The sequence below is a fragment of the Lepidochelys olivacea genome (genome assembly GCF_965140295.1).
Source record: "Lepidochelys olivacea isolate rLepOli2 genome assembly, chromosome: 7".
Classification (NCBI taxonomy): domain Eukaryota; kingdom Metazoa; phylum Chordata; order Testudines; family Cheloniidae; genus Lepidochelys; species Lepidochelys olivacea.
The window spans coordinates 52,897,308-52,922,039 of record NC_140417.1 but is presented as its reverse complement, the minus strand read 5'-3'; the positions used below and the strand labels follow the sequence as shown (position 1 = coordinate 52,922,039).

General features: G+C 44.1%; 1 protein-coding gene across 3 annotated transcripts in view; it reads right to left on the bottom strand.

Moving 5' to 3' along the window:
- Positions 1 to 319: 319 nt before the first annotated feature.
- Positions 320 to 24,732, bottom strand: part of HELLS (helicase, lymphoid specific) — a 46,416-nt gene continuing 22,003 nt past the window's right edge. For all 3 annotated transcript variants that reach the window (XM_084635390.1, XM_084635388.1, XM_084635389.1), the window contains exons 9-22: positions 23,983 to 24,165; positions 23,659 to 23,802; positions 20,759 to 20,955; positions 20,066 to 20,162; positions 18,771 to 18,932; positions 10,273 to 10,415; positions 9,879 to 10,017; positions 8,830 to 8,913; positions 8,597 to 8,716; positions 8,252 to 8,368; positions 7,133 to 7,292; positions 2,265 to 2,361; positions 1,967 to 2,043; positions 320 to 531 (exon numbers count right to left, since the gene is read on the bottom strand). In XM_084635390.1, the coding sequence (XP_084491516.1) occupies positions 434 to 531; positions 1,967 to 2,043; positions 2,265 to 2,361; positions 7,133 to 7,292; positions 8,252 to 8,368; positions 8,597 to 8,716; positions 8,830 to 8,913; positions 9,879 to 10,017; positions 10,273 to 10,415; positions 18,771 to 18,932; positions 20,066 to 20,162; positions 20,759 to 20,955; positions 23,659 to 23,802; positions 23,983 to 24,165 (1,818 nt within the window). In that variant the 3' untranslated portion in view covers positions 320 to 433. The remainder of the gene's footprint in view (positions 532 to 1,966; positions 2,044 to 2,264; positions 2,362 to 7,132; positions 7,293 to 8,251; positions 8,369 to 8,596; positions 8,717 to 8,829; positions 8,914 to 9,878; positions 10,018 to 10,272; positions 10,416 to 18,770; positions 18,933 to 20,065; positions 20,163 to 20,758; positions 20,956 to 23,658; positions 23,803 to 23,982; positions 24,166 to 24,732) is intronic.

The following is a 24,732-nucleotide window of genomic DNA, read 5'->3' as shown; positions in this document are numbered from 1 at the left end:
ACTGAAGTTACACGATTGGTTGTAAACAAATGTACTAGACAGTCTTCCCATTCCCAATAAAATCATAATGACACATTAGGTCAAATTAGAGAGAAAAAAATTGTTTTTGCAAGACTTCCACAGGAAGATTTTGTACAAACCTGGCAGTGTTTGTCACTGGATCACACATGCTACCTAAACACCTGAAACATGTTCATTTTCTTAATTGTTCATGTGAGGTTCCCAAGTATGAAATTTTTAGGTATGCTACATCATGAAGTATGCTACCTGACATGTTACAACTCACTGAAAAGAAAAAAGATTTGAACCAGGCTTTGAGAAAAAAAAAAAAAATCAGCATAATCAAGTGTCACTATATGTAAAATGATGGCCTTACGAGATCAGCTGCTAGTCACGAGACATTTGGACCGCACTTTTAGAAGCCAATCACACTTCAAAATACACATTCTGAATTGGAGTCTTCAGAATCTTCTAGGACCTTGAACACTCCCACTTTTTCTTTTTCAACTGATTCAGACTTTTTCATTTGGTCTAAGAGAAAAACAAACAAAACTGAAGGTTAAACAGAATTGTGTAGTGTCTTACATTGGAAGTGGAACAGTGCAGAGAAAGAAGCTTGTGCCTCCTACTAGCAGATGCTGAATGAAATACACAGCATGCTGAGTATTAGGGCTTGGCTACACTTGCAAGTTAGAGCACATTAAAACAGTCCCAGGCATCCTAACTCCCGATGTGTCCATACTGGCAAGGCACGTAGAGCGCCTGGACTCTAGAGGTGGAGCGCTTCAGGTAATCCACCTTCACAAGAAGCATAAAGCTTGCTGCGTCCTGGCTGAAATGCCTGGCCATCAGTGTGAACGAGGCATTGCATTACTTCACTGTGATTGGCCTCCGAAAATGTCCCATAATCCCCTGAAGTCAAGTGGCCACTCTTCTCATTGTTTTGGAATCGGCTGCAGGAATGCAGATATCCTCTTTCAAAGCTCTGTTTCTGACAGCTGGCATGCTTATCTGCTCTTGGACAACGCAACCATTACTGTGGAATGATGCTTGCGGTGGGGGGGGGGGGGGAAGGGGAGGGAAAGAGGGAGGCTGCTGCCTGAACTTACAAGACAGCATGCTAACACACTCTCAGCACACCCCAAACCACCTACACACAACACACTCCCTGTCACACTCTGCTCCACCCCTGCCCCATTTGAAAAGCACTTTGCAGCCACTTGCACACTGGGATAGCTACCACAATGCACTGCTCTTTGTGGCATTGCAAGGACTGCTAATGTGTTCATTTGCAGCTGACAGTGTAAACACAAGGCAGCGTTTTCCCTGCTGCAGTCTCCAAAGGCTGGTTTAACTCCCAGTGCTCTACATCTGCAAGTGTAGCCATGCCCTCAGTTGTCAACAGAGTTGGGCAGGAAATGGTTACCCCATCCCAAATCAGGAGGAAAACTAAAAAAATCTGAGACTTTTTTGGTTGAGGTCAATTGAAACATTTCATTTCAACAATTTCAAAATGTTTCATTTAACAGTCATTAAAAAAAACAACCTATAATTAGCGTGTGTTTCAAAACAAAAAGCTGTTTCAAGCCCCCCCCCATGTTTTAAAAATGTCCTGTTTTGACAATTTTAAAGATTTTCGAAACAGGAAATTCATCAAAACAACCCCTCATTTCCCAGGAACAATTTCAGTTTTGATGAATTGGAATTTTCTGACCAAAAGAAGTTAAGACTTCCTGACCAGCTCTAGTTGTCAATGTAGTAGTAGACAATGGTACTTCACATACATCCATTTTGTTTGAACAGAACACGGACATAAAATTTTATTAGAAATTTCTGTGGGGACCTTGCTCTTGGGCAAATAAAGGCATTGGCAATTCTCCTCTGCTTTTACATATAAAATATAAGGGAAAAATTCTATATATTTTACTGTCAAATAGGAAAAGAGGACCAAATTAGTTTTACTTACCAATAAGGTCACTTCTATCCAGCAGTAACTCTAGATCTTTGTCACTGATTACTTTCTCTCTGGATCCTTTAACCTCTCTATAGAAATAAGAGTATCTTAGTCTAAACACTAGTTTTCAACATTTTTCCACTCAAAGACACCCCCCACCGCCTTTCCATACCAGAATCCCCCAGGACCTCCCGTCCCATATAGCAGAGACCCACATCCCATTTAGCAATATCAGAAGAGCAGGGTAGTTGAGATCCTCAGATGCTTATTTGCATCTCCCAGGTCTAACAAAATGTGGAAGTTAACATACCTTTCATAGTCCCTGGATTTCAGTAATTCCATTAATTCCTTAGGATCCAAGCAACGCTTTGTTTGGATTAACCCAGATTTACCACCTTTAAACTGATCTATAAAAAGAGAAACTTTTCTTGAATATAAAGGCTGCCAAATTACCAATGAATTCTATAAACTGACATCTAATGTATGCTGTTAACCCAACACAGAAAGAGAGAGAAAGAACTATTCTTGGATATACTTGGATTTGTTGCCTAAACATATACCAAACATGCCCTAAATTGTGACGACTAAATTAAATAGTGAAAGTCAGAGCTGCATAAAAAGTTTTCATGTAGGCCTTTACTTTCTAATTGTGGCACGCAAAATTAAAAAAAAGGTTGCAACACACTGATTTGACATGCACACACACAGTGGAAAAGCTATTAGTTCTACTTACAGTAAAAACATTGCAAATAAAGTTAGATGGTGGATGCCGAAGTGTGTTCCGTTTGCAATGTTGCTGATTGAAACAAAGTGAGGAGTATTATCACTACAAGATAGAGAATAAATGAAAGATATCCTGTCCATTTTATTGGGGTGTATTTCGCTCAGTGAATTAGCTATAACTGTTTTGATTAACATTTTTAAAACAAAAACATTTCTTCAGACGAGAACATCCAGACACCTTTTTGTACCCAAATCTGGATGTTTTCCAATTCAGATCTGACTGTGGGAACAGAAGAGAAGTCTTCCAGACAACAGAATGTACTAGTGTTGTAAAAACAAGAGAGATAGGTTCAATCAAAGTATGACTGAAGATGAGACCTGGAAGGTTTAATGAAAGAGGGGTCATTTGGATCAGCTATCATGTCTATCAAGAAATGGTATAAGATTAGTTCTAATTGGCTATAGTTGAATGAGGTCAAAGCCAAGGACAACACAACACATGCCCAGAAGGCTTTGCAGCTTTCTGTTACCATTGGACTCACCCAACCTTGCCTGAACTTTTGTTACATTTACTGAAGCATCTGTCCATCCTCATCTCCCCATTATGCACTTCTTTCTTTCCTCAGTCACCTCTAAGATCTTGCTTTCAAATCCCACCACGGCACCCCACTAAGTTTTTGTTAATTCTCCCTGTAGTGCTTTAGTACTCAACATATGCTACAGGTTAACAATGTACTTCTCAGATGTAGAAAAAGTTGCATGAAATACTGAGAAACAGTATGTAACCATTTTAAAGACACACAATCAATGTATATACAGTGTGCAGAAGTAAGTTTACATGTATAACTTTACTTTGAGATTTCCTGACTTGAGATCTTAACCATAATCTTCTCTTAATGCAGCTTTTTTAAAGTGATGTTTCTTATGGGTTTTTTATTATATAGATAAAACAAAATGCATCAAGATCTGAAAGCTTTGCTGATTTGTAACCAATTCCAAATCTGGAGCTACTTCTATTTTACCCCTCAAATACCATCAAAGCACTGGTCCCATGCACATGACAAGGTTCACAAGAGAGAGTCCCTCTTCTGCAAACTTTAGGTGCTTTTCATAGATTTTTTTTTTTTTTTTTAAAAGGCTAGAAGGGACCATTAGATCTATAGTCTGACCTCGTGTAAAACAGGCTATAAAATGTCACCCAGTTTCCCCTGTACTGAGCTGCAAACCTTGTAATTTGCACCTGCTCCAGTGCATCTAAGTGGAGCTCCTTGTTGCAAGCTTTACATCAGCCCTCTGTAACAACTTCCAGGACCCCTTAGGTCAAAAGTCACTTTGGAAGAGACCCTGCTTAAAATCTAGTACTTAGTTACAGGGAAGAGCAAAGTTTAGCAAATTAATGGGAAGAAAAATATTTGCATTAATGCAATAGGTCAGACTACTCAGTTAACACATTCCATGCCATCTGTCTCCTCTCCTTTAGTACAGGACTTTACATTTATTAGTCCCAATCCCTCCCTCACCCCTGCTGCCTGAAGCCCTCATGTCTCTTATCTTTGTAGGTCATTTTACAGTTTTTCCTTTGTTTAAACTAAAATGGGTGGGGTAGTGTATCTGCAAATTGGATCAGTTGCATTTATACCAAAGAAATTCCTGAGAGATATGCTTTTTCTCCTATTTTAATAGGTCATAAAAGCCAAGAAATTTGCTGGCAGATACTAGAGCAGTAACCAGGGTGGGTTGAGAGGTAGCCGCCCAGGTGCAAAACCGCGGGGGCAGAAATATGGGGCAGTGTGGGTGGGGGATGTGGGGTCACTATGAAGAATGCCCCTCACATTTGAAAATGGTTGCCTTCTGGTTGCTTGGAAGCTAGTGGGAGCCATCCGGCCCGCTCTAGCCTTTCCCCTGAAGGAGTCCAGCCCCTGTCTCCAGAGCCCAGCTGCCATGAGATGCTCCCTGATGCACTCGCCCCGCCACCGCCCAGCCTAGAGGAGGGCAAGAGCAGTAGCACGCAAGTGCCTCTGGGAGCATCCCACGGCAGCTGGGCTCTGCGGACGGGTTGGACTCCTTCGAGGGAGAAACAAGAGCAGGCCGGGTGGCTTCTACCTGTTTCCAAGCAACCAGAAGGCAACCGTTTTCAAACTGTGGGGGGTTCTCTCCATAGTTTGAAAACCTCTGTGTTAAATGGAAGTCAGAAATCTGGGGGGGCCATATGCCCCCACATACCATCCCCCTCCTCCCACGCCACCCCATTTTTCTACATGGGTGGATGCCCTACTCTGTTTATGGCCCATATCACCATGATGTAAGTGGAGTATAAAAATCAGAGTAGGCTAAAAGAGCAAGCATAGAATCATAGAAGATGAGGGTTGGAAGAGACCTCAGGAGGTCACCTAGTCCAACCCCCTGCTCAAAGTAGGGCCAACCCCAACTAAATCATCCCAGACAGGGCTTTGTCAAGCCCGGCCTTAAAAACCTCTAAGGATGGAGGTTCTACCACCTCCCTAAGTAACCCATTCCAGTGCTTCACCACCCTCCTAGTGAAATAGTGTTTCCTAATATCCAACCTAGACCTCCCCCACTGCAACTTGAGACCATTGCTCCTTATTCTGTCATCACTGAGAACAGCTGAGCTCCATCCTCTTTGGAACCCCCCTTTAGGTAGTTGAAGGCTGCTATCCAATCCCCCCCTCATTCTTTTCTTCTGCAGACTAAATAATCACAGTTCTCTCAGCCTCTCTTCATAAGTCATGTGCCCCAGCCCCCTAATCATTTGCCTTGCCCTCCGCTAGACACTCTCCAATTTGTCCACATCCTTTCTGTAGTGGGGGCCCAAAACTGGATGCAATACTCGAGATGTGGCCTCACCAATGCCGAATAGAAGGGAATAATCACTTCCCTTAGTCTGCTGGCAATGCTCCTACTAATACAGCCCAATATGCCATTAGCCTTCTTGGCAACAAGGGCACACTGTTGATTCATATCCAGCTTCTCACCCACTGTAATCCCCAGGTCCTTTTCTGCAGAACTGGAATTCTTGCCTGGGATTTTTCTGTCCTAAGTGCAGGACTCTGCACTTGTCCTTGTTGAACCTCATCAACATCGTTAATTCAAGACTGGCAAATATCACCCAAAAACTAGTAGTAGCCTATGATCTACACTTTGAAAAACATCACACCAAGCAATTTAATTCTCTCATTCTCCCTGTCCCCACCCAAACATACAGCTTTTGGTGTATTATGGGAAGTCCTTACCTTCCTCTGAAGTTTAAAGTACAGGCTACTGTCAGAGGCCCACCAGATTATTAAAAAATCAGTGGATTCAGTGCTTATGAAAAAGGCCAGAGTGCAGAACTGTTAAAATTTTATCAACAGAATAATTATAGCAATGATTTATCACAGTGCCCAATCAATATTCCTTCACCAGTAACGATGAGAGGGAAATAGTTCCACCCAACCATTTGTTACTTGGGTTGTGCAGAGATTACCAACTAGGAAGACAAAATAGCAGCAAGTAAATTATTGGATTGTGTTGCATACAAAATGAGACAGATTTCATAACACAGTGCCCTAAAAACTATTTTACCTGGGTTATTTTATTACAGAAATTACTTTAGATAGTAATTTTTGGATAGTTTTTGTGGGCAGGGTCCCGCGAATGCCATGATTCTAGGACTGCAAGACTGGCCATCTGGACCAGATGCTACAGAAAACCCCAGTAGGACCGTATGTATATGTATAAATGAGAGAGATGCAAATTCTGCTAATGTGAACATTGTCACACAACATATTGTTCTTCCTGCCTTCCTCTGCCTCCCCATTTCAGCTGATTTCAATGGATGTGATCCAAAGCTAGACAAGTTTGCCTGTGCCGCTAGAAAGCCCCTTTCCCAAAGCTTCAGACCAAATTAAAGACAGAGTTCTGAATCTTGTCTGTCAGATATTTTCCTCCCTGAAGGTAGATAACTGTAAACCTGGAAGCTGATATTGCCGACAGCTGTCTCATGTCCCCAACAGTCATCTTGACCACTCTCACTCCTTACTGTCTGGTTTCATTCCTGTTTCTCTCCCTGGCCAGCACACACTGTCCTTGCTCCTCACTCTCCCCAGAAGCCAGGAGGAGGTATAGCACACACTGACCCCAAGTTCCACATCAAGGGCCCATAATTTTAGTGGCAAACTAATTAGTCAGCAGTCTGAAATGCATGGAAAGAGTAATTTGCAGCCAAATTCAGCATCATGTCACAGAATTCAGCCTAGATGCTAAAGAATGCATGGAGGGCTGATTAGAAGGGCTAAGAGAAACAGGCATATTTAGAAAAAGGAGACAAATTACTTACATATAGAGAAATTCTCTGTTAACAAGAACAATTAGAAATAATCTTGAATTACAGCAAGAATTCCCCACAGTTAATGGAACAAAAAAGTTTTACAAGTTCCGAAGAATGAATTTACTAACTTTTATGAATAATCAACTTTTCTAGCTTCCTTTTGGCAGCAGCTCTCTCCACAATCTTCTGGTCAACTGTATTTGCTGTCACGAGGCGATAAACAACAACTGGCTTTGTCTGACCAATTCTGTGACATCTATCTTGGGCCTGAAGGTCAGACTGGGGGTTCTAAAATGAACGAGATTAAAGAAATCAAATTAGCTTAATTGTTAAAAGATGCACAGTGAATTCTATTTTTCATCACTCAGCTTTCCAAGCTATCACTTTTCAGGATGAAAAGTCTACCACAGGGGGTTTTGTATGGTGGGAAAAGGGAAAGACTGAGAAAAAACTATTCAAATGTTCTGGAGAATGAGTGAGAGATATTTATCCCTTTACTAAAAAGTTGTAACTTAATTAAACCAGTTTTACAATTGAAATAGATGATGGAATTAGCCCTCACTGGGAAATACTTCTGCACCAGAATTCTCAATTTGTTTATTTGGAGCTCTTCATAGTTCCTGAAATGGGAAGAGATATGCTAAGTATGCTTGTGCAGCCTAAGTAGCTGTATACTGAAAAAGTTGAAGATGTACAAGTCCATAGGGATTAGCCTCCTAACAGCTCTTCAACCATCCTCCTGAGGCTCACAGAAGGTAGTGGGGCTGTAGCTTGCTGGAGCTTTGGGATGTCAGTTGACTGGGGAAATTTTGGGCACCAGAGACCAAAAAGGCAGCTGTTGAAATAGGGAAGTTTGCAGAAGTTGTCTGCCCAAGAGGGCTCAAACTTCTTTAAGAGCTTTAAACTTCTTCTCTCCAAGGTAAGCATTTTAATAATTATCAACACTCAAGCAGTATGCATTCTTTTCAACTAGCAGAAAAGCCTGTTTTTAAGGAAATTCAGGGACCAGCCAGTTGCCTACAAAGCAATCTTAGCTGTGATCTTACGTGTTTTGAATAGGCCAGCAATTTTTACTTATTACCCTATATTTAATCTGAATATATATATTTTACTATGTAATTTTCACATACATTACTTTCATAGATTATCTGGTAGAGCATCCCATACCACAAGATGCTAAGTGAGTATCTAGGGTTACAGTAGAAAATTGTATGATGTAGCATTTGAGAAACAGTTTATCATCTTACCCAGTCACTATCATAGATGATGACTGTGTCTGCTGCAGTCAAATTAATGCCCAGACCTCCAGCCCGTGTACTCACTAAAAATATGAAAACTTCAGGATCTGTATTAAATTTATGCATCTGGAAAAGAATACATCTAACATGAAATAGCATACAGAATAAAAGGATATGGTCAGTGGGTTTTTTTTTTTAACCCATGTTTTAAATTAAATCAGATGATGATTAAAAATATATTATTTGCTTTGTCTTTCTACAAGGCATTACATATAAAGCTTACCAACAGAGGTTGAATTTGTTGCAATTAGCTGAGTTGGATACATGCACCTAAGCATTTAAGCTATTACTTACATTTTCTTCTCTCTCTGTATAGGACATAGATCCATCCAAACGACTAAATTTGTAATTCCGCAGATAGCAATAATCCATCAAAATGTCCAACATCAGTGTCATTTGAGAGAACAGCAACACCTACAAGTAGTTAAGATTCCTCAGTATCCCTATTTTAAAAAATAAAACCGAACACCAAAAACACACAACAAGGCAACTGATCAGTTATGATCCATATTCATAAACAAAAATACCTTGTGTCCTCTCTTTTTCAGTTCTGGCAGCATCCGGTCCAAGAGTAGAAATTTGCCTGAATTCTTCACTAGATCTTCATCAACCTTAAAACAGAGTAAAAAGGAGAAGTCAAGATTTACAATCTCCCAGATGCATCAACATTCATGTACTAGGGATGACAGTTAATGCACTAGGCTTCAACCTGCGTGGCTAATCCTATCCCATCCTTTTTCAGCCTAGATCATTTGATTGTGTAAACCATGAGTTGTGGCTCAAAGTTCCTGACAGCCTCTAAGTGTCCCCTCTGAATGATAGTGGATTCAACTAGCTGGCAGTCATGCTCATGTTAATTTGCAAGACTATATTTTGAAGGAGATCCTTTGGTTTTCATTAATGGCTTATTTAGGGTTAGTAAAAATGTTAGAGGGTTAAAGCTACCATACACACATCATCCAAATTCTTTTCCCCTTTTCAATACAGTAAGAGGGTTTATGTAGTATAGAAAAGCTATTAAGATGATCTTTATATATATTCATTATAGGGCTGGGACAGAGGGTTGGGGTGCGGGCTGGGAATGTGGAGTTCAGGGTCTGGGAGGGGGCTTTGGGGTGAGGCCAGGGATGAGGGGTTTGGGGTGCAGGAGAGGGCTCAGGGTTTGGAGGAGGCTCAGGGCTGGGGCAGGGGATTGGGGTGCAGGCTTATCTCAGGTGGCTCCCGGTCAGCAGCGCAGCCAGGGTGCAGAGGCAGGCTTCCCATCTATCCTGGCACCACTGACTGCATTGCACCCCGGAAGCAGCCAGCAGCAGGTCTGGCTCCTAGGCAGAGGCATGCAAGCAGCTCCACGCAGCTCACCCCGCAGGCACTGCCTGCCCCCCCCCCCACTGGTTGGGACCAGACACTGAACTTACTCTCTCCCATATCTGCTGTAGGAAATTTCAAAACAAGACTGAATCACATTGGTAGGGTTTTGTGGAGAAACGTACTATACAAATCTAAAGCTGTTCACTGGCATTACATTACCTACAGTAATTTTCAAAAAACACTGCTTTGAATGCTTCAGGATATGTACCTTAAATTGCTGCGTGGCAGGGTCCAGTGGATATTCAATGAGATATGGATGGTTACAACATTTCCTCAGTAACATCATAATATTCTGCAGTTTAAGGTTGATTTCTGAATCCGTAGGAATGGTCATTTCTATCACTGGCCTTACAAAGACACGTAATGTTTTTAGTACAGCAAAATGTCAATGCATTTCAAGTGCAGTACAACCTAACAAATGTCTAGAAGACCTACTGTGAACTACTAGATTTTCAGAATTAGAAAAAGGATAATGCAGTTTTTCATTTATCTTGATTCAAAATTTAGTTTCAATTTTATGTAATATTTCATAGTGTATTAAAAGGGATCTTCTAAGTTAAAGATATTTTTAAAACAGGGATTTTTTTCTTCAAGATATGCACCTCTCTTTTTCTACTTCTTCTTGCATTTTGCTGATCAGTTTTTCCAGCTCATCAGGCGTATCACCATCTCGTTCACGGTAATCAACCGCTTTTCGACTCCGACGCTTTGGTCGTCCTGTAGGACTCAACTCCACTACTTCTTCCTGTAGCAAGCGATACGAATTATGACAGTCAGCAGACGTTTCTCATGTGTCATTGGGGGGAAGGGGAGAGGGCAGCTAGATGTGACCCAACCCCTTGGTGTCCCAGTGATTCTCAACATATCTGCTGCTTAAAGAGTCTCTTCACTAACAGTACACATTTCCCAATATTTATTATTGAAGGTACATTATCGGGAAAATATTTTATACTGCCCAGATTTCTCTGCCATTGATGTAGTGAAGACTGGTCTGCAGCTGACATGAGAAAAAGACAGTTACCTTTTTCTGTAACTGGTGTTCTTTGAGATGTGTTGCTCATGTCCATTCCATATTAGGCATCTCCCAAGCAGTACCAATGGAGACAGGCAGGAGTTAATAGATTGCCACACAACTCTGCCAAACCCAGCATGAGCTGTGAATGTGTGGACAGATGACCAAGTCACAGCTCTACAGATGTCCTGGATAGGGATGTGCACTAGGAAGGCTGCCGAGGATGCCTGAGCTCTAGTCGAGTGGGCTCTGACGATCAGCGGGACCCCCCCGCCAGTTCGTAACATGTCCATATGAAAGAGGTGATCCAGTTGGAAATCCTCTGCGAGGACACTGGAAAGCCCTTCATCCTATCCGCTGTGGTGATGAAGAGCTGTGTTAATTTACGGAAAGGCTTGGTACGCTGTAGGTAAAAAGCCAAGGCCCAACGGATGTCCAGCACGTGAAGACGGTTGGGACAGAACACCGGGGGGCGGGAGGGGGAGGAGATGATGTTCTGGTTCATATGAAAGATGGATACCACCTTCGGCAGGAAGGCTGGGTGGGGCTGCAGCTGAACCCTGTCTTTGAAGACCATGTACGGCAGTTCTGAGGCCAAGGCTTTAATCTCAGAGACTCGTCTTGCTGATGTCATTGCCACCAGGAAAGCGACCTTCCATGACAGGTGGGAAAGGGAGCAGGAGCCCAGCAGCTCAAAGAACCAAAATCCCACTGTGGGATAGGGGTCCGTACCTGCGGGAAGAGTCTCTTGAGGCCTCTCAAGCATCTGACCATGATGTCATGAGAAAACACCATCTGGCCCTGGATTGGTGGGTGAAAAGCAGAGATGGCTGCGAGATGTACTCTAATGGACAAGTGCGCCAGGACCTGGTTCCTCAGATGAAGCAGGTAGTCTAAAATAGACTGTACAGAAGAATGTGAGGGAGAGATGCCACATTCGGACGCCCAGCGGGAAAACCTTGTCCAAGTAACTCAGTCTGGTTGAGGGCTTCATATTCCCCAGGAGGACCTGATGGATCTCATCCGAGCAGGTCCGCTCCTCTGGGTTCAGCCACGCAGCATCCACACCGAGAGGTGGAGGGACGTGAGGTTGAGGTGTAATAGCTGACCGTGGTCCTGTGACAGCAAGTCCAGCTTGTTAAGCAGGGGCCAAGGAGGGGCTGCTGCCAGGTTCATGAGGGTGCCGAAACATTGCTGGCGATATCATGATAACCTGTGCCTTGTCTCTCTTTATCTTTGCCAGGACCTTGCTGGTGAGTGGAATCGGAGGGAATGCATACATCAGGCTCCCTGACCAGGACAGGAGGAAGGCATCGGAGAGGGAGTCCTTGCCCAGACCCGCTGGGAACAAAACCGATGACACTCCCGGTTTTGCCTGGCGGCAAACAGGCCCACTTGGGGAGTTCCCCACCTCTGGAAAATCATGCAGGCTACCTCTGGGTGGAATGACCACTCGTAGTGAGAGGGTAAGTCTCTGCTGAGGTAATCCAGGAGCGTGTTCTTGACACCAGGGAGGTGACATGCTTCCAAGTGGATTTCATGGCTGATGCTAAAGTCCTAGAGATGGACTGCCTCTTGGTTGAGAGCCGACGAGAGTGCTCCCCCTTGCCTGTTGATGTAGAAAATCAAGGCTGTGTTGTCCATCAGGACTCTCACCACCTTGCCCAACAGGTGAGGTAGAACAATCTGCATGCCAAGTGGACCGCTCTGAGTTCTTTGATGTTTATGTGACACATCCTCTCCTATTGGGACCACATACCCTGGGTGTGGAGATTACTGAGGTGCGCACCTCAGCCAAGGTGTCAGAAACTAACTGGATGGAGTGAGGGGGGGGTGTCGAATGGAACTCCCTCTAGGACTGTCCTGCGATTGATCCACCATCACAGCTAGGTAAGATTGTTGGGGGTTGGTAAGGATCTTTTCCAGGTGATCCCTGGACTGGAATAGACCGTTGCCAGCCATGTGGATCCCAAGATGCAGGCAAACCCTGGCCATAGTCAGGGGGAATGTGGAGACTTCTGCGATGAGGTCTGCCAATGTCTGGAACCTTTCTAGTGGCAGAAATGCTCTGGCACAGGTCGAGTCAAGCACCGCTCCAATGAACTCTATCCTCTGCACCGGAACTAGCATAGACTTTTTGTCATTCACCAGTAGGCCCAGGGAGAGGCACGTGGCTTGCAAAGCTGCAACATCCTTTTGGACCCGAGACCTGGAGCTGCCTTTGACTAGCCAGTTGTTAAGGTACAGGTAGATCTGGATACCCCGATGCCTGAGGTAAGCAGCCACCACTGATATGCACTTGGTAAACACCCTCAGTGCTGTTGCCAGGCCAAACGGGAGGACTGCAAACTGGTACTGGTCAGGTCCCCACCATAAATTGGAGGAAGCGTCTGTGTCCTTGAAAGATCGCTATGTGGAAGTATGTGTCCTTCAAGTCGAAGGCGGCATACCAGTCTTCCGGAACCAGGGAAGAGATGATAGAGGCCAGGGAGACCACATGGAGCCTCAGCTTCTTTAGGTACTTGAGTCTCGCAGGTCTAGGATGGGCCATAGACCGCTCTTGGCCTTTTGGATTAAAAAGTACTGGGCATAGAACTCCTTGTTCCTGTACTCTAGAGGAATCTCCTCCACCACACCCAGCAGCAGTAACTCTTTTACCTCCTGCACAAGGAGACTCTCGTAAGGGTCTCTGAAGAGGGACAGGGAGGGGGGGTGAAAAAGGGGGGCAGAAAGAAACTGGAGGGTATAACCCTGTGCCAGTGTTGAGGACCTAGCGATCTGAAGTTGTAGCGATCCATTCAGGAAGGAAAAAGGAAAGGCAGGTGGAAAAAACTGGGGAAGATGGATCCAGAGAATAGTCTGGTAGTTCACCCTTGGGTGACCCTCAAAATGATCAGTTGGCCCCCTGCTTGTTTCAGGTTGAGCTCGACTGCGCAGAGGGTGAAGCGGGTGGCTCGGATGACATTTGTAGCCTGGGCTTTCTTGTGAGGCAGGTCCTGCTGAGGCAGACTCGCTGGCTCCGAGGCTGTTGTGGTTTGAACCGCTTATGCGCCAGGCCTGGGACGTAAAGGCCCGGAGTTTTGAGGGTGGTATGGTAGTCCTTTAAACCATGCAGCTTGCTGTCTGTTTGCTTTGCCGATAGGGACTGGCTGTTGAAGGGAAGGTCCTGCTTAGACTGCTGAGCCTTGGCAGACAAGCTAGAGAGGAGCAACCAGGAGGCTTGCCACATGGAGATGGCAGAGCCATGGTGTGAGCAGTAGAATCTGCTGCATCTGACGCCGCCTGGAGGGCCGCCCTGGCCAGGGTCATACCTTCGTCAATAACCGCTTGGAATTCCATCCTGGACCCCTCAGGAAGCAAACACTCGAACTTGGCCATGGCTTGCTACATGTTAAAGTCATATCGGCCAAGGAGAGCCTGGTGTTTGGCCACTGTTAACTGAAGGCTGGAAGATGAATAAATTTTATGTTCAAAGAGATCCAGTATCCTTGAGTCATTATTGTCCTTGCCTTTCCCTGTGGTTAACTGCCTCAACCACAAGGAAACTGGGGGCTGGGTGGGAATAAGTACTCATGTCCCTTAGCTGGCACAAAAGTACTTGCGCTTGCCCTTTTGGAGATGGGGGGGATGGAGACTGCCACAGGGCTTTAGTAATCTTATGGGGTAAAGCCACCATAGGAGGAGCAGAGGATGTCAAACAGGGAGTCCGAAGGCTCCTCCAATTCCTCTGCCTGAAGCCTCAGGTTAGATGTGACCCTCTTGAATAGTTTCTGGTACGTCTTAGCATCATCCTGAGGAACTGGGTGAGAAGGCCCCGTGATAGCCTCGTCTGGTGACAAGGATGATGCCGGGGCACAGGATCCTAAATGCCCATTGGTGGTCCAACAGCTCCTGGACCTGTGGGGTCTTTCCCCCCCCGAAGCCTCAAGCACTGGAGGGGGCCGGCATTGAGTGGGCAGCCTGGGTGACCCCACAAGGGTTCCATGGATAGCATGGCACTGGCCACTGTACTTGGGGCCATAGGATGGATTTCAGTGCAGATGATGTAGATGGCACCAGAGCTAGTCCTGCAGTCAGGGGACCCTGCTCAATGATGGAGCTATAACCGGTACACTCGGTACCGGAAGACCAAGATCAGATGGGGCAGTGGCTCTTGTCTGACTGGTGTTAGTCGCTGCGCCTCAAGGTAGACCTGTCTGAGTGAGACAAATGTCTTGGTCGGAGCCTCGGGGACCTACTGCGTTCAGCAGATCAGTGTCGGAAATCCGGCAATCTATGCCTGACGTGACTCAACTGGTACTGGGAAGTTAAGCAGGACCACAAGCCAATTGCCAGGAGGATCCTCTCAAATACAGCAATCTCCATCTTGGAGACAGATGACGATGGGCTAGTGATCACTGCCTTCGGTCCCCTGATCAGTCCGTGATCTGTACCGAGCTCTTGGAGACACGAGGGGTTGGTCTTAGTGCTCCTGCCAGGGGGCACATGCCTTGGGGGGTCTGTGCCAGGCTATTGGCGAGATATGCCTCGAATCCTGCTGTCAGTGCCCAAAGTCAGGAGACAGGAAAAGGGCTCCGTTGAGCCTGCTTCTCTATCTCTGAGGCGTGAAGGCTTTCAGTAGGCAAGTGGTGGCGGGGTGTCCCTTGCGATGGGGAATGGTGCCACTGAGGCAGGAACATACGTAGCAGTCCCAAGGCGAGTTTACCTTGAGACTAGGGTACTGCCAGAGTGGGCAGCACCAGAATCATAGAATATCAGGGTTGGAAGGGACCTCAGGAGGTCATCTAGTCCAACCCCCTGCTCAAAGCAGGACCAATCCCCAATTTTTGCCCCAGATCCCTAAATGGCCCCCTCAAGGATTGAACTCACAACCCTGGGTTTAGCAGGCCAATGCTCAAACCACTGAGCTATAGCGTCAGGATCTCCTGAGATAGCTGTAGGGCTTCAGGTGTCAATGGCACCTGAAGCTGACAGAGGCCTCCACTGCTATCTGGAGTTGCAGACAAGGTATGGGATGGGTTGCACCACTCGACTTGAGATGGGGCCCAACTTCCCGAAGGAAGTGTTGAGTTGCCAGTGTGGGTCTTGGCTTGCCCCAAGCCCTCTCCTTTCCCTTGTGGGAAGCAGGAGCTCTTCCCCTCACTGTCTTCTTCAGCTTCTTTGCTGGCAGGGAGGGACAGCCCAGTGGTTTGAGCATTGGCCTGCTAAACCCAGGGTTGCGAGTTCAATCCTTGAGGGGGTCATTTAGGGATCTGGGGCAAAAATTGGAGATTGGTCCTGATTTGAGCAGGGGGTTGGACTAGATGACCTCCTGAGGTCCCTTCCAACCCTGATAGTCTATGATTCTATGATCCATGGAGGGGGAATCGGTGCTGGCTCGTGGTAGTGCCGGCAGAGCACTGCGCACCAACGCCCTGGTGCCAAGTTGGACTGTCGCTCCGGTGCCAGAGCAAGTGCCGACTCCATCAGGAGCACGTTAAGACGGTTGTCCCGCTCCTTTTTCATCCTGGATTTGAAAGACTTACAAATACGACACTTGTTACTTATGTGACCTTCACCCAAGCACCTTAGGCAGCTACTATGGGGATCGCTGATGGGCATAGGCTGTTTGCAACGATTGCAGGGCTTAAAGCATGCCCCGTCCCCAGGCTGAGTCCCGTTCGGGATTAAAGAAGACTTTAAGAACTACCACCAAGGGTAACTAATTCGACTACTAACTATATACAACTATATGTCCACAGTATTCTTGCCAGCAAGTTAAGGAAGTATGGGCTAGATGAATGGACTATAAGGTGGACAGAAAGCTGGCTAGATCGTCGGGCTCAACGGGTAGTGATCAATGGCTCCATGTCTAGTTGGCAGCGGTATCAAGTGGAGTGCCCCAAGGGTCTGTCCTGCACCCTCAGCAAGTTTACAGATGACACTAAACTGGGAGGAGTGGTAGGATACGCTGGAGGGTAGGGATAGGATACAGAGGGACGTAGACAAATTAGAGGATTGGGCCAAAAGAAATCTGATGAGGTTCAACAAGGACAAGTGCAGACTCCTGCAGTTAGGATGGAAGAATCCCATGCACCGCTACAGACTAGGGACTGAATGACTAGGCAGAATTTCTGCAGAAAAAGACCTAGGGGTTACAGTGGATGAGAAACTGGATATGAGTCGACAGTGTGCCCTTGTCGCCAAGGAGGCTAACGGCATTTTGGGCTTTGTAAGTAGGAGCATTGCCAGCAGATCGAGGGATGTGATCATTCCCCTTTATTCGGCATTGGTGAGGCCTCATCTGGAGTACTGTGTCCAGTTTTGGGCCCCACACTAAAAGAAGAAGGTGGAAGAGTCCAGCGGAGGGCAACAAAAATGATGATGAGGAGAGGCTGGGGGAACTGGGATTGTTTAGTCTGAGGAAGAGAAGAATGAAGGGGGATTTGATAGCTGCTTTCAACTACCTGAAAGGGGGTTCCAAAGAGGATGGATCTAGACTGTTCTCAGTGGCAGCAGATGACAGAACGAGGAGTAATGGTCTAAAATTGCAGTGGGGGAGGTTTAGGTTGGATATTAGGAAAAACTTTTTCACTAGGAGGGTGGTGAAGCACTGGAATGTGTTACCTAGAGAGGTGGTGGAATCTCCTTCCTTAGGAGTTTAAGGTCAGGCTTGACAAAGCCCTGGCTGGGATGATTTAGCTGGGGATTAGGTCCTGCTTTGAGCAGGGGGTTGGACTAGATGACCTCCTGAGGTCCCTTCCAACCCTGATATTCTACGATATTACAGGGTTTGTAAAGTTCTCAAGAACGGAGAACAAAACAATGCTAATTAAAGCAGCAAATGCCCCAGCACCATCACTGGTGGCAAGAAGGAACTGAGGGTGGGGAGAACCAGGGGTGCCCCTTATACTGCAGCATGTGCACACCACTCTAGAGGGCACCAGAGCCAGTCCCTTACAGATACTGCTGAGGGAAAAACTTCCAGCACCGGTGTATGTGATGAGCACACACACCTAATATGGAATGGACTTAAAGAAGAACCAGGCTCTTATATCTGACCCTACCACATGTGTACTTGGCTTTGATTTATCATGCCAGTCAGGGTCCTTCTGATACCTTTTCAAGTGGGCCAGGGTCAATGTGCAGCCAGCCTGCACACCCGGGGCACATCCATTTATGGCCAAAGAGACAATGTCACACATTATTGAGGACTGCCCTCTGACAAGATTTGATGGCGGTCTGAAGTCTCTACACTTTATAGAGGAGGCTGCCACAAACTGGCTTGGCAAGCTCTGCATTTGCTAAGAAAATGACTCGAAGGTCACCCTCTTGTCCTACCTAAAAAAGTTATGTTGTGACAATAACTGAAGTATGACTTCTGAAGATGTCCAGCGGTTTACTACTTAACTAAACATAAATTCTAATTTTTTAAAAAAGTGGCTTCAATTCTCAGTACACAACTTTATATACTGAAAGCCTCATTTTCTAAGAGGTGCACGGGGACTCATTGCTTTTGTGGACTATCACAACAACCTTAATGGTCACTTGAGCAAGAGGAAGGTCTCTTAGCTGTGAACTACAGAAATACCATTATGTCCTTTCTAGGCTAAAACTAGCCAAGGAGCAACATGCTCTAAATTCTATACCCACTGACGTCAACAGCAATGAATTCCAATTGAAATAAGTGGCAGAAGGATTAGGCCCAGAACTATTCACAACAAAAAGCTTTTGCTCAATTTTATTATTTTCTTCAATAATAGTCAGTGCTGAAGTTTAAAAAGACTTAAGTATATGGAAACTTTGACAGGGTAATAAGCCAATTTTGAGCTGAGAGGCAATGAAATAATAGACAAAAGTCAAATCAGGAAAATATTTTAGAGACCTGTAACAAAAAAAATTTGACACCAAAATTGATAAGGTAGAATGTTTCTATTCAACTTCAATGTATAGAATTCTAATATAACTAATGAGCTATGCATCTGTACACAAAACGAAACTGGTAAAAAGTGTTTTAGAAGTCACTACTAGTGTAACCAATGCTATGGTATTTTCATTTGTGAACCGTAATTGTTTTTATACATTTCTGAAGTCCACAGTAGTAGGTACCTCATTGTTTCCGAGCAGCTTTTTAATGGTCCGATTTACAATAGCAGTATAGAAGGTTTCTTGTTTCTTTGCCAGTGGTGCGTAGACCACAACTTCTCGTTTAGGAGGAACCTCAAGAGCTACATCAGATTTCAGTCTTCTCAATAAGAAAGGCGTCAAAATCTAAAATGTAAACAAATACATACACAACCATTAAACACGTGGGGCCAAGCTCTCTAGTGCAGTGGTCTCCAACCGTTTTACGCTCAAGATCACTTTTTGAATTTAAGGGCAACCCAGGATCTACCTCGCCCCTTGCCCGAGGCCCTGCCCACTCCACTCCCCCCCCCTCCATTGCACACTCTCCCCCCACCCTCACTCACTTTCAGCAGGCTGGGGGTTGGGGTTTGGGAGGGGGTGTGAGTTCTGGATTGGGGCTGAGGGGTTCATACTAAAATACTGAGAAATCCTTATAATGGTAATGCAGTTATTGTCTACATGCCATAGCTTTGAAAAGTGGCTATTTAAAAATTTTGAAAGTTACATTCCCTAGGAACTCTATGGACTTAAACATTTATGTGATCCTGACACAACAATGAAGTAGTGCCCCTACTGGATTACAGGAGTTGTCAGTGAAGAGTCAGCATTTGTCAACAGTTACCACATAGCATATCTGGGAGACAAGTTTTTCCATAGAGCTGGAATAGGAAAACAGTGGTGACTATTGGCAAGTGTTGACTTTAAAAAAAAAATAATAATAATAAAAAAAAAAGCAGCGGCCACCTAACAATAGTTTGGTTTTGCCTTTGAATAGGGGAATAAAACCCCATTACAAACTTGGAGAGTAAGAAGTGATCCCTGCCCACTGCCAACAAAATGATCTGAGATAAAAATACGTTTGGGTCACATTCCATAAAAGACAAACTTGAATGACACACACAACTCAACTTAATGTTAATGATAGTGCATGGTACCAGTTTAATCTGCTGGTGAAACATCAAGTGCTAAAAAAGTACAGAAACAAAAGTTGCAGTTAGCTTTAGTCTTCAGAATTCTCAATTTCATTCCAAAACCAAAACCAAAAAAAAAAAAAAATTATCAAAGACTCATGCCATTCTTTTAATCTTCTAATGTTGAGAAGGTCCAATACAAAATAAATGCAGAAAGTGCCAACAATGCCAAAGATGCAACACCAGACCTGCTAAGTTGTGTTATGATCAACTCCAAAGAAGAAATATGTTCTAAAAAATATGCTCGGGATTAAAGGCGCAATAAAACTTTAAAACAAGAACAGCAAAATCATCAAGATCCCAGACCTGGTGCAACATGTGTAAGATGTTCTGCTCCCTTTCTTTAGCAACAATATCTTCAGCAATTTCTGTAATGCTTGTAATGTCAAACCAGGACTCAAAGCTAGAGACAGAGACAAAACAATTCAAGTTATTTCATATGCATTATTCGTTGTTATTTGAATGTGTGTCAAACTCCAAAAAAGTTTCTAAAGCACATTATGTATGAAAGATGTAAGGCCAGACAATTGTAAAACTGAATTATAACAAATACAAATGTTAGTTGGAAAGCACAGTGCAATGTGTTATACAAAACAACATTATTTCTGCTGTAGAACTAGACCTTTGCAATCTCTTTCCAGCTTAGCACTGAATTCAAAGTTGTTTTTTGGCACTGCGATGTGACAGGTAGTCATGAAGGAAAACTTAATGCTTCCTGCTTGGCTCAGAGGGTTTTAATTTTTGCTCACTGGCTAAGATATGAAAATTGTTTCCCTCTCTGTAGAAGCAACTTCAGAAATGAAAAGTCACCTGAGGAAGGGAGAAACCATTCAAGCCCCTCCATCACTGAACAAAGATGAATCCAATCATTGTGTGATATGTTATCAATTTATCCAACTCAAATGAACAGATGGATAGTTGTAACGATGCAGGGCATTAGTTCTGAGCAGCTCATGCAGAACACACACAAACAGTCTGGGCCAATAGACCATGGCCTACCTTTTCAAGTCATCAAATACATCTGGCAGCAGGAAGTTAAGTAGTGACCAGAGTTCTGCCAAGTTGTTTTGCAAGGGAGTGCCAGTTAACAGAAGTTTATTGTCAGCATTAAACCGTTTTAATTCCCTGATAAGACGACAGTTCATGTTCTTAATCCTATGTCCTTCATCCACTATCAGATACTTCCAGAAGCAATGCTACAGAAAGAAAAGAAGTCACCTAGCATTTCAAGAAATGTGATCTTTGCCACATCAAAATATATATTACAGACAGCACCAGTAGAACTGCCTATTATGGCTGCCCAACACTTCCCATCATAAGACCCTATTGTCATTTTCTTATAACTTTGCCAAACTTCAACTGTTTAGGCAAAAATTTCCCATGCCTGGAATCTACCTCAGGCTGGAAGTTTTGTTTTGTTTTGGTTTTTTTGGGGGGGAGGGAAGGGAGATTGGGGCGGGGGAAGGGGAGGGAAAATTTCACCCACAAACAGCCCAAGTTGTTTCCAAGAACAAGGCTAACAAAAATATCTTAAATTCATGTGACTTTATCTGGGTTCCAGTGGAGCAGGGAGTTAAAAATCGGCAAGGACTGACCTGTGTGTCAGGGAAGTGTCTTTCTAAATATTCATAAAAACCCACCCCAAATTTGGCCATGTTATAAAGCTGTGGAAAAGTCTCAGTGTGTACACACTCAGTGAAGACCATGCTTGAGCAGCGGGCAACCTTAATTCTGGCACTTCCTAACTGTTAACTTTGCAACCTTAATGTTTTTAATGTAGTTTGTGTAATATTTTATTCAGTATATTATTCAGGAGTGCACAAACTGATGTAGAACTGAAATGTTATTACGCTGGATATCGAAAAAATATGCTGCATCAGGAATGCTCCTTCTTTGACTCTACAGTGAAAGAGATGACCATTATTAAGCAACCTCCTGTCTTAAGTGACCACTCCAATGTACTCTACTGAATACAAATTCTACTCCAAAACCCACTGTGACACTGCACCCCATATTCTTCATAGTAATATTACTAGGATATGATTATGGCATAATTATGAGGTGTTTTGTACAAGATAAATCATGTGGAGTGTCATTGAAAATGTTATGATTTGACGAATATAATTTTCCCATTTGTATGCATTTAACATATTTGTATCTGAAGTTATGAATACTGACTAGGGATCTGTATTTCAAATGGGCTTACTCTGGAAAACACCCATAGCCAGCCTTTCAGGTACAACAATGAAGCCAGACGGGGCCATTGGCCCATCGACAAAGACAATGGACCCTGGAAGAACTTAATCTTCCTGTGAAGGTTCCACGCAGCCTGTAATTAATGCCTGCTATGACTCAGGGTGTGTATACACATCGCAGTGTGTGTAAACTAAAAAGTCTGTGTGTAAACGCTATCTGTCCACCCCGTGAGCGGCGTTAGCTTTGTCAGCAGGAGAGCACTCCTGCTAACAAAGCCGTGTTCACACTGCCACTTGCTTCGGCAAAACTTGTGTCTTTCGTGCGCGTGGGGGGTGGGGGAGGCACGGGCACAGGCTTTTTAAAGTACCCGTGAAAGACAAAAGTTTTGTTGACAATGTTGCAGTGTAGACAAATCCTCAGTAAGGTATGCAAGGGCCTGTGACCAGGCCACATGATTCTGGACTCCATCTTGGGATGCCAATGTTTTTCCACAAGCTGAGGTTTGGAACAAAGGGTTCCCACCATATGCTAAAGCTATATAAGGAGTGACATCTGTTTTTCTTCACTCCCCACACAAGACGACAACTAGAAACACCTGAGGAACAAAGACTGAACTGGGGGAAGTGCTGGACTCAGGCTAAAAGGATTTCTAGTCGTGTATGAAAGACCTGGGGATTTCAAGCTGTAAAGCAAGAGCAGCTTGTTCCTTAAGAAACTGCAAGCCCGCTTGTATCCTCTCTCAGGGTGAGAAACTGCTAATTCACATCCAATCCATCTAGTATATTAAGCTTAGTTTGTGTTTTGTTTATTTGCTAGGTAATCTGTTCTGATCTGTTTCCGGTCCCTTATAATCACTTAAAAAAAAATCTTTTGTAGTTGTTAAACTTGTTTTTGCTTTATCTAAACTAGTGAGTTTGAGTGAAATGCATGGGAAATTGTAGTTCAAGGGGCAAAGGCTTTTGCATATTCCTCTCCACATGGGGGGAAGGAGGGGGGAGAGAGAGGCGGGAAGGGAACACTATGAGCTTATAATGTACAAATCCCTGTGCAGTGCAAGATGGTATAATTTTGGGTTTATGCTCCAGAGGGGGTGTGTGCCTGTGGAGCGGAGAGTCACTTTGGCTGCAGACTTTCTACTGGTACTGCATGCAGTGGCTGGTCATAAAGCCTGTATGTCACTGCAGCTGGATGTGTCCCTACGTGTGCGAATGCTGGTGGAAGTGTAGGACTGGGAGTGGGTCTGCAGCTTATCACAGCAGCACAGTGAGAGGGAGCCCAGGCTGGTATGTCAGAGAGCTCAGTGGTACCCCAGTTCCAGGTGGCACCCCGGGGGAACCAGTCATAATCACCTCCCCTTTAAACAACCAGTTTTGGTCCATCTGTTGAGAGATCACTTAGGACAAGTTTGCATCAGGCTATGGATTATGCTTGCCTTCTTATTGTAATTTCCCTACCATTGTCCACAACCCCTTTTGGGTAGTGCATTCTACCTTTTTCATAAAGTTACTAAATATGCCAATCCAGGGCTCTAGACACGGAGGGAACAGTGCATTTGGAAACTGATAAAAGCAGCTATAACTGTTACAGTCTGACACTGCCACCGGGCAGATAGAATGTTTGACGTTTCTACTGCAGTAGAAAGCACTGTTTAAGCTATATTAGGGATAATGAGGCATTCCACCTGTCAGGGTGTACTTGTGTACCTGCAAGGCATTTCTGTCTCTCATGGCTATTTCAAACGAAGTAATGACCACAGGATGAATTTGCAGTGAACCTTCTCGCCTGTGAATTTTTTGAACCAATTTACGACGTTCCTGCTGGGCTCCATGGTACAGCATTATGGGAATCTAAAAGGAGTTTTTATACTGCCATTAATAAGTAGCAATCAAGAACCCACACATTTTAAAGTAATCACATTAAGAACTATCACTGTGGTTACAATACATATAGAAGAAGTTCCAAACCAAAACAGTTATGAGAATGAAATAATTTGCTCTTCTAAACACTAAAAAGTAAATACTTTTTACCTCTGGAGTGAATCTCTTGAACTCGGACATCCAGTTAGGAAGAGTAGACAAGGGACCACATACTAAGAATGGTCCAGGGACTCCTCTCTCTACCATCAGTGCTATTGTGGCAATACATTGGATTGTCTTTCCCAGTCCCATTTCATCTGCCAAAATGCCATTAATGCCATTTTCCCAAAGCATCTGCATACACAGAAAGATACACATGCCTAATAAGCACCAGGCATCCAGATGAATATAAACACCTGACTGCATTCACCATTTGCCTCCTGCTATCAATCTTTTCCCATATGCATATTTTCAGAGTTAGATGAATAAAATTTCTACTTGCCTAACTTAAATATAAAGGATCTATGTGCATGTGACAGTCAAATATTTACGCATACATGTGACCAGTTAGGTGGCCAACTGGCCTTGTGAAAGTGCAAGAACTTGGACACATCAGGTATCTGCATGCCCTTAACAGAAAGCTTATCCTTAACTGACATGGTAACTTCGCTGGAAATTTTCTGCTGACATTTTTCATGCTTGTTTCTAAACTAAAAGGTAATTTTTTTTTTTTTTTAATAAAGTTTGGTAAAAATTCTGTTCGGTCATTTTTGAGTGATCAAAGCAGAATATAGATACAGTATTTTATATTCAGACACTTTAGTGTTTAGTATAAAAATAAATTTTAAAAGTTAACGCTTGCTCCATGAATAAATATGCTTTACAAGTTAAATACAGAGACATAGCTAACAAAAAACCAGC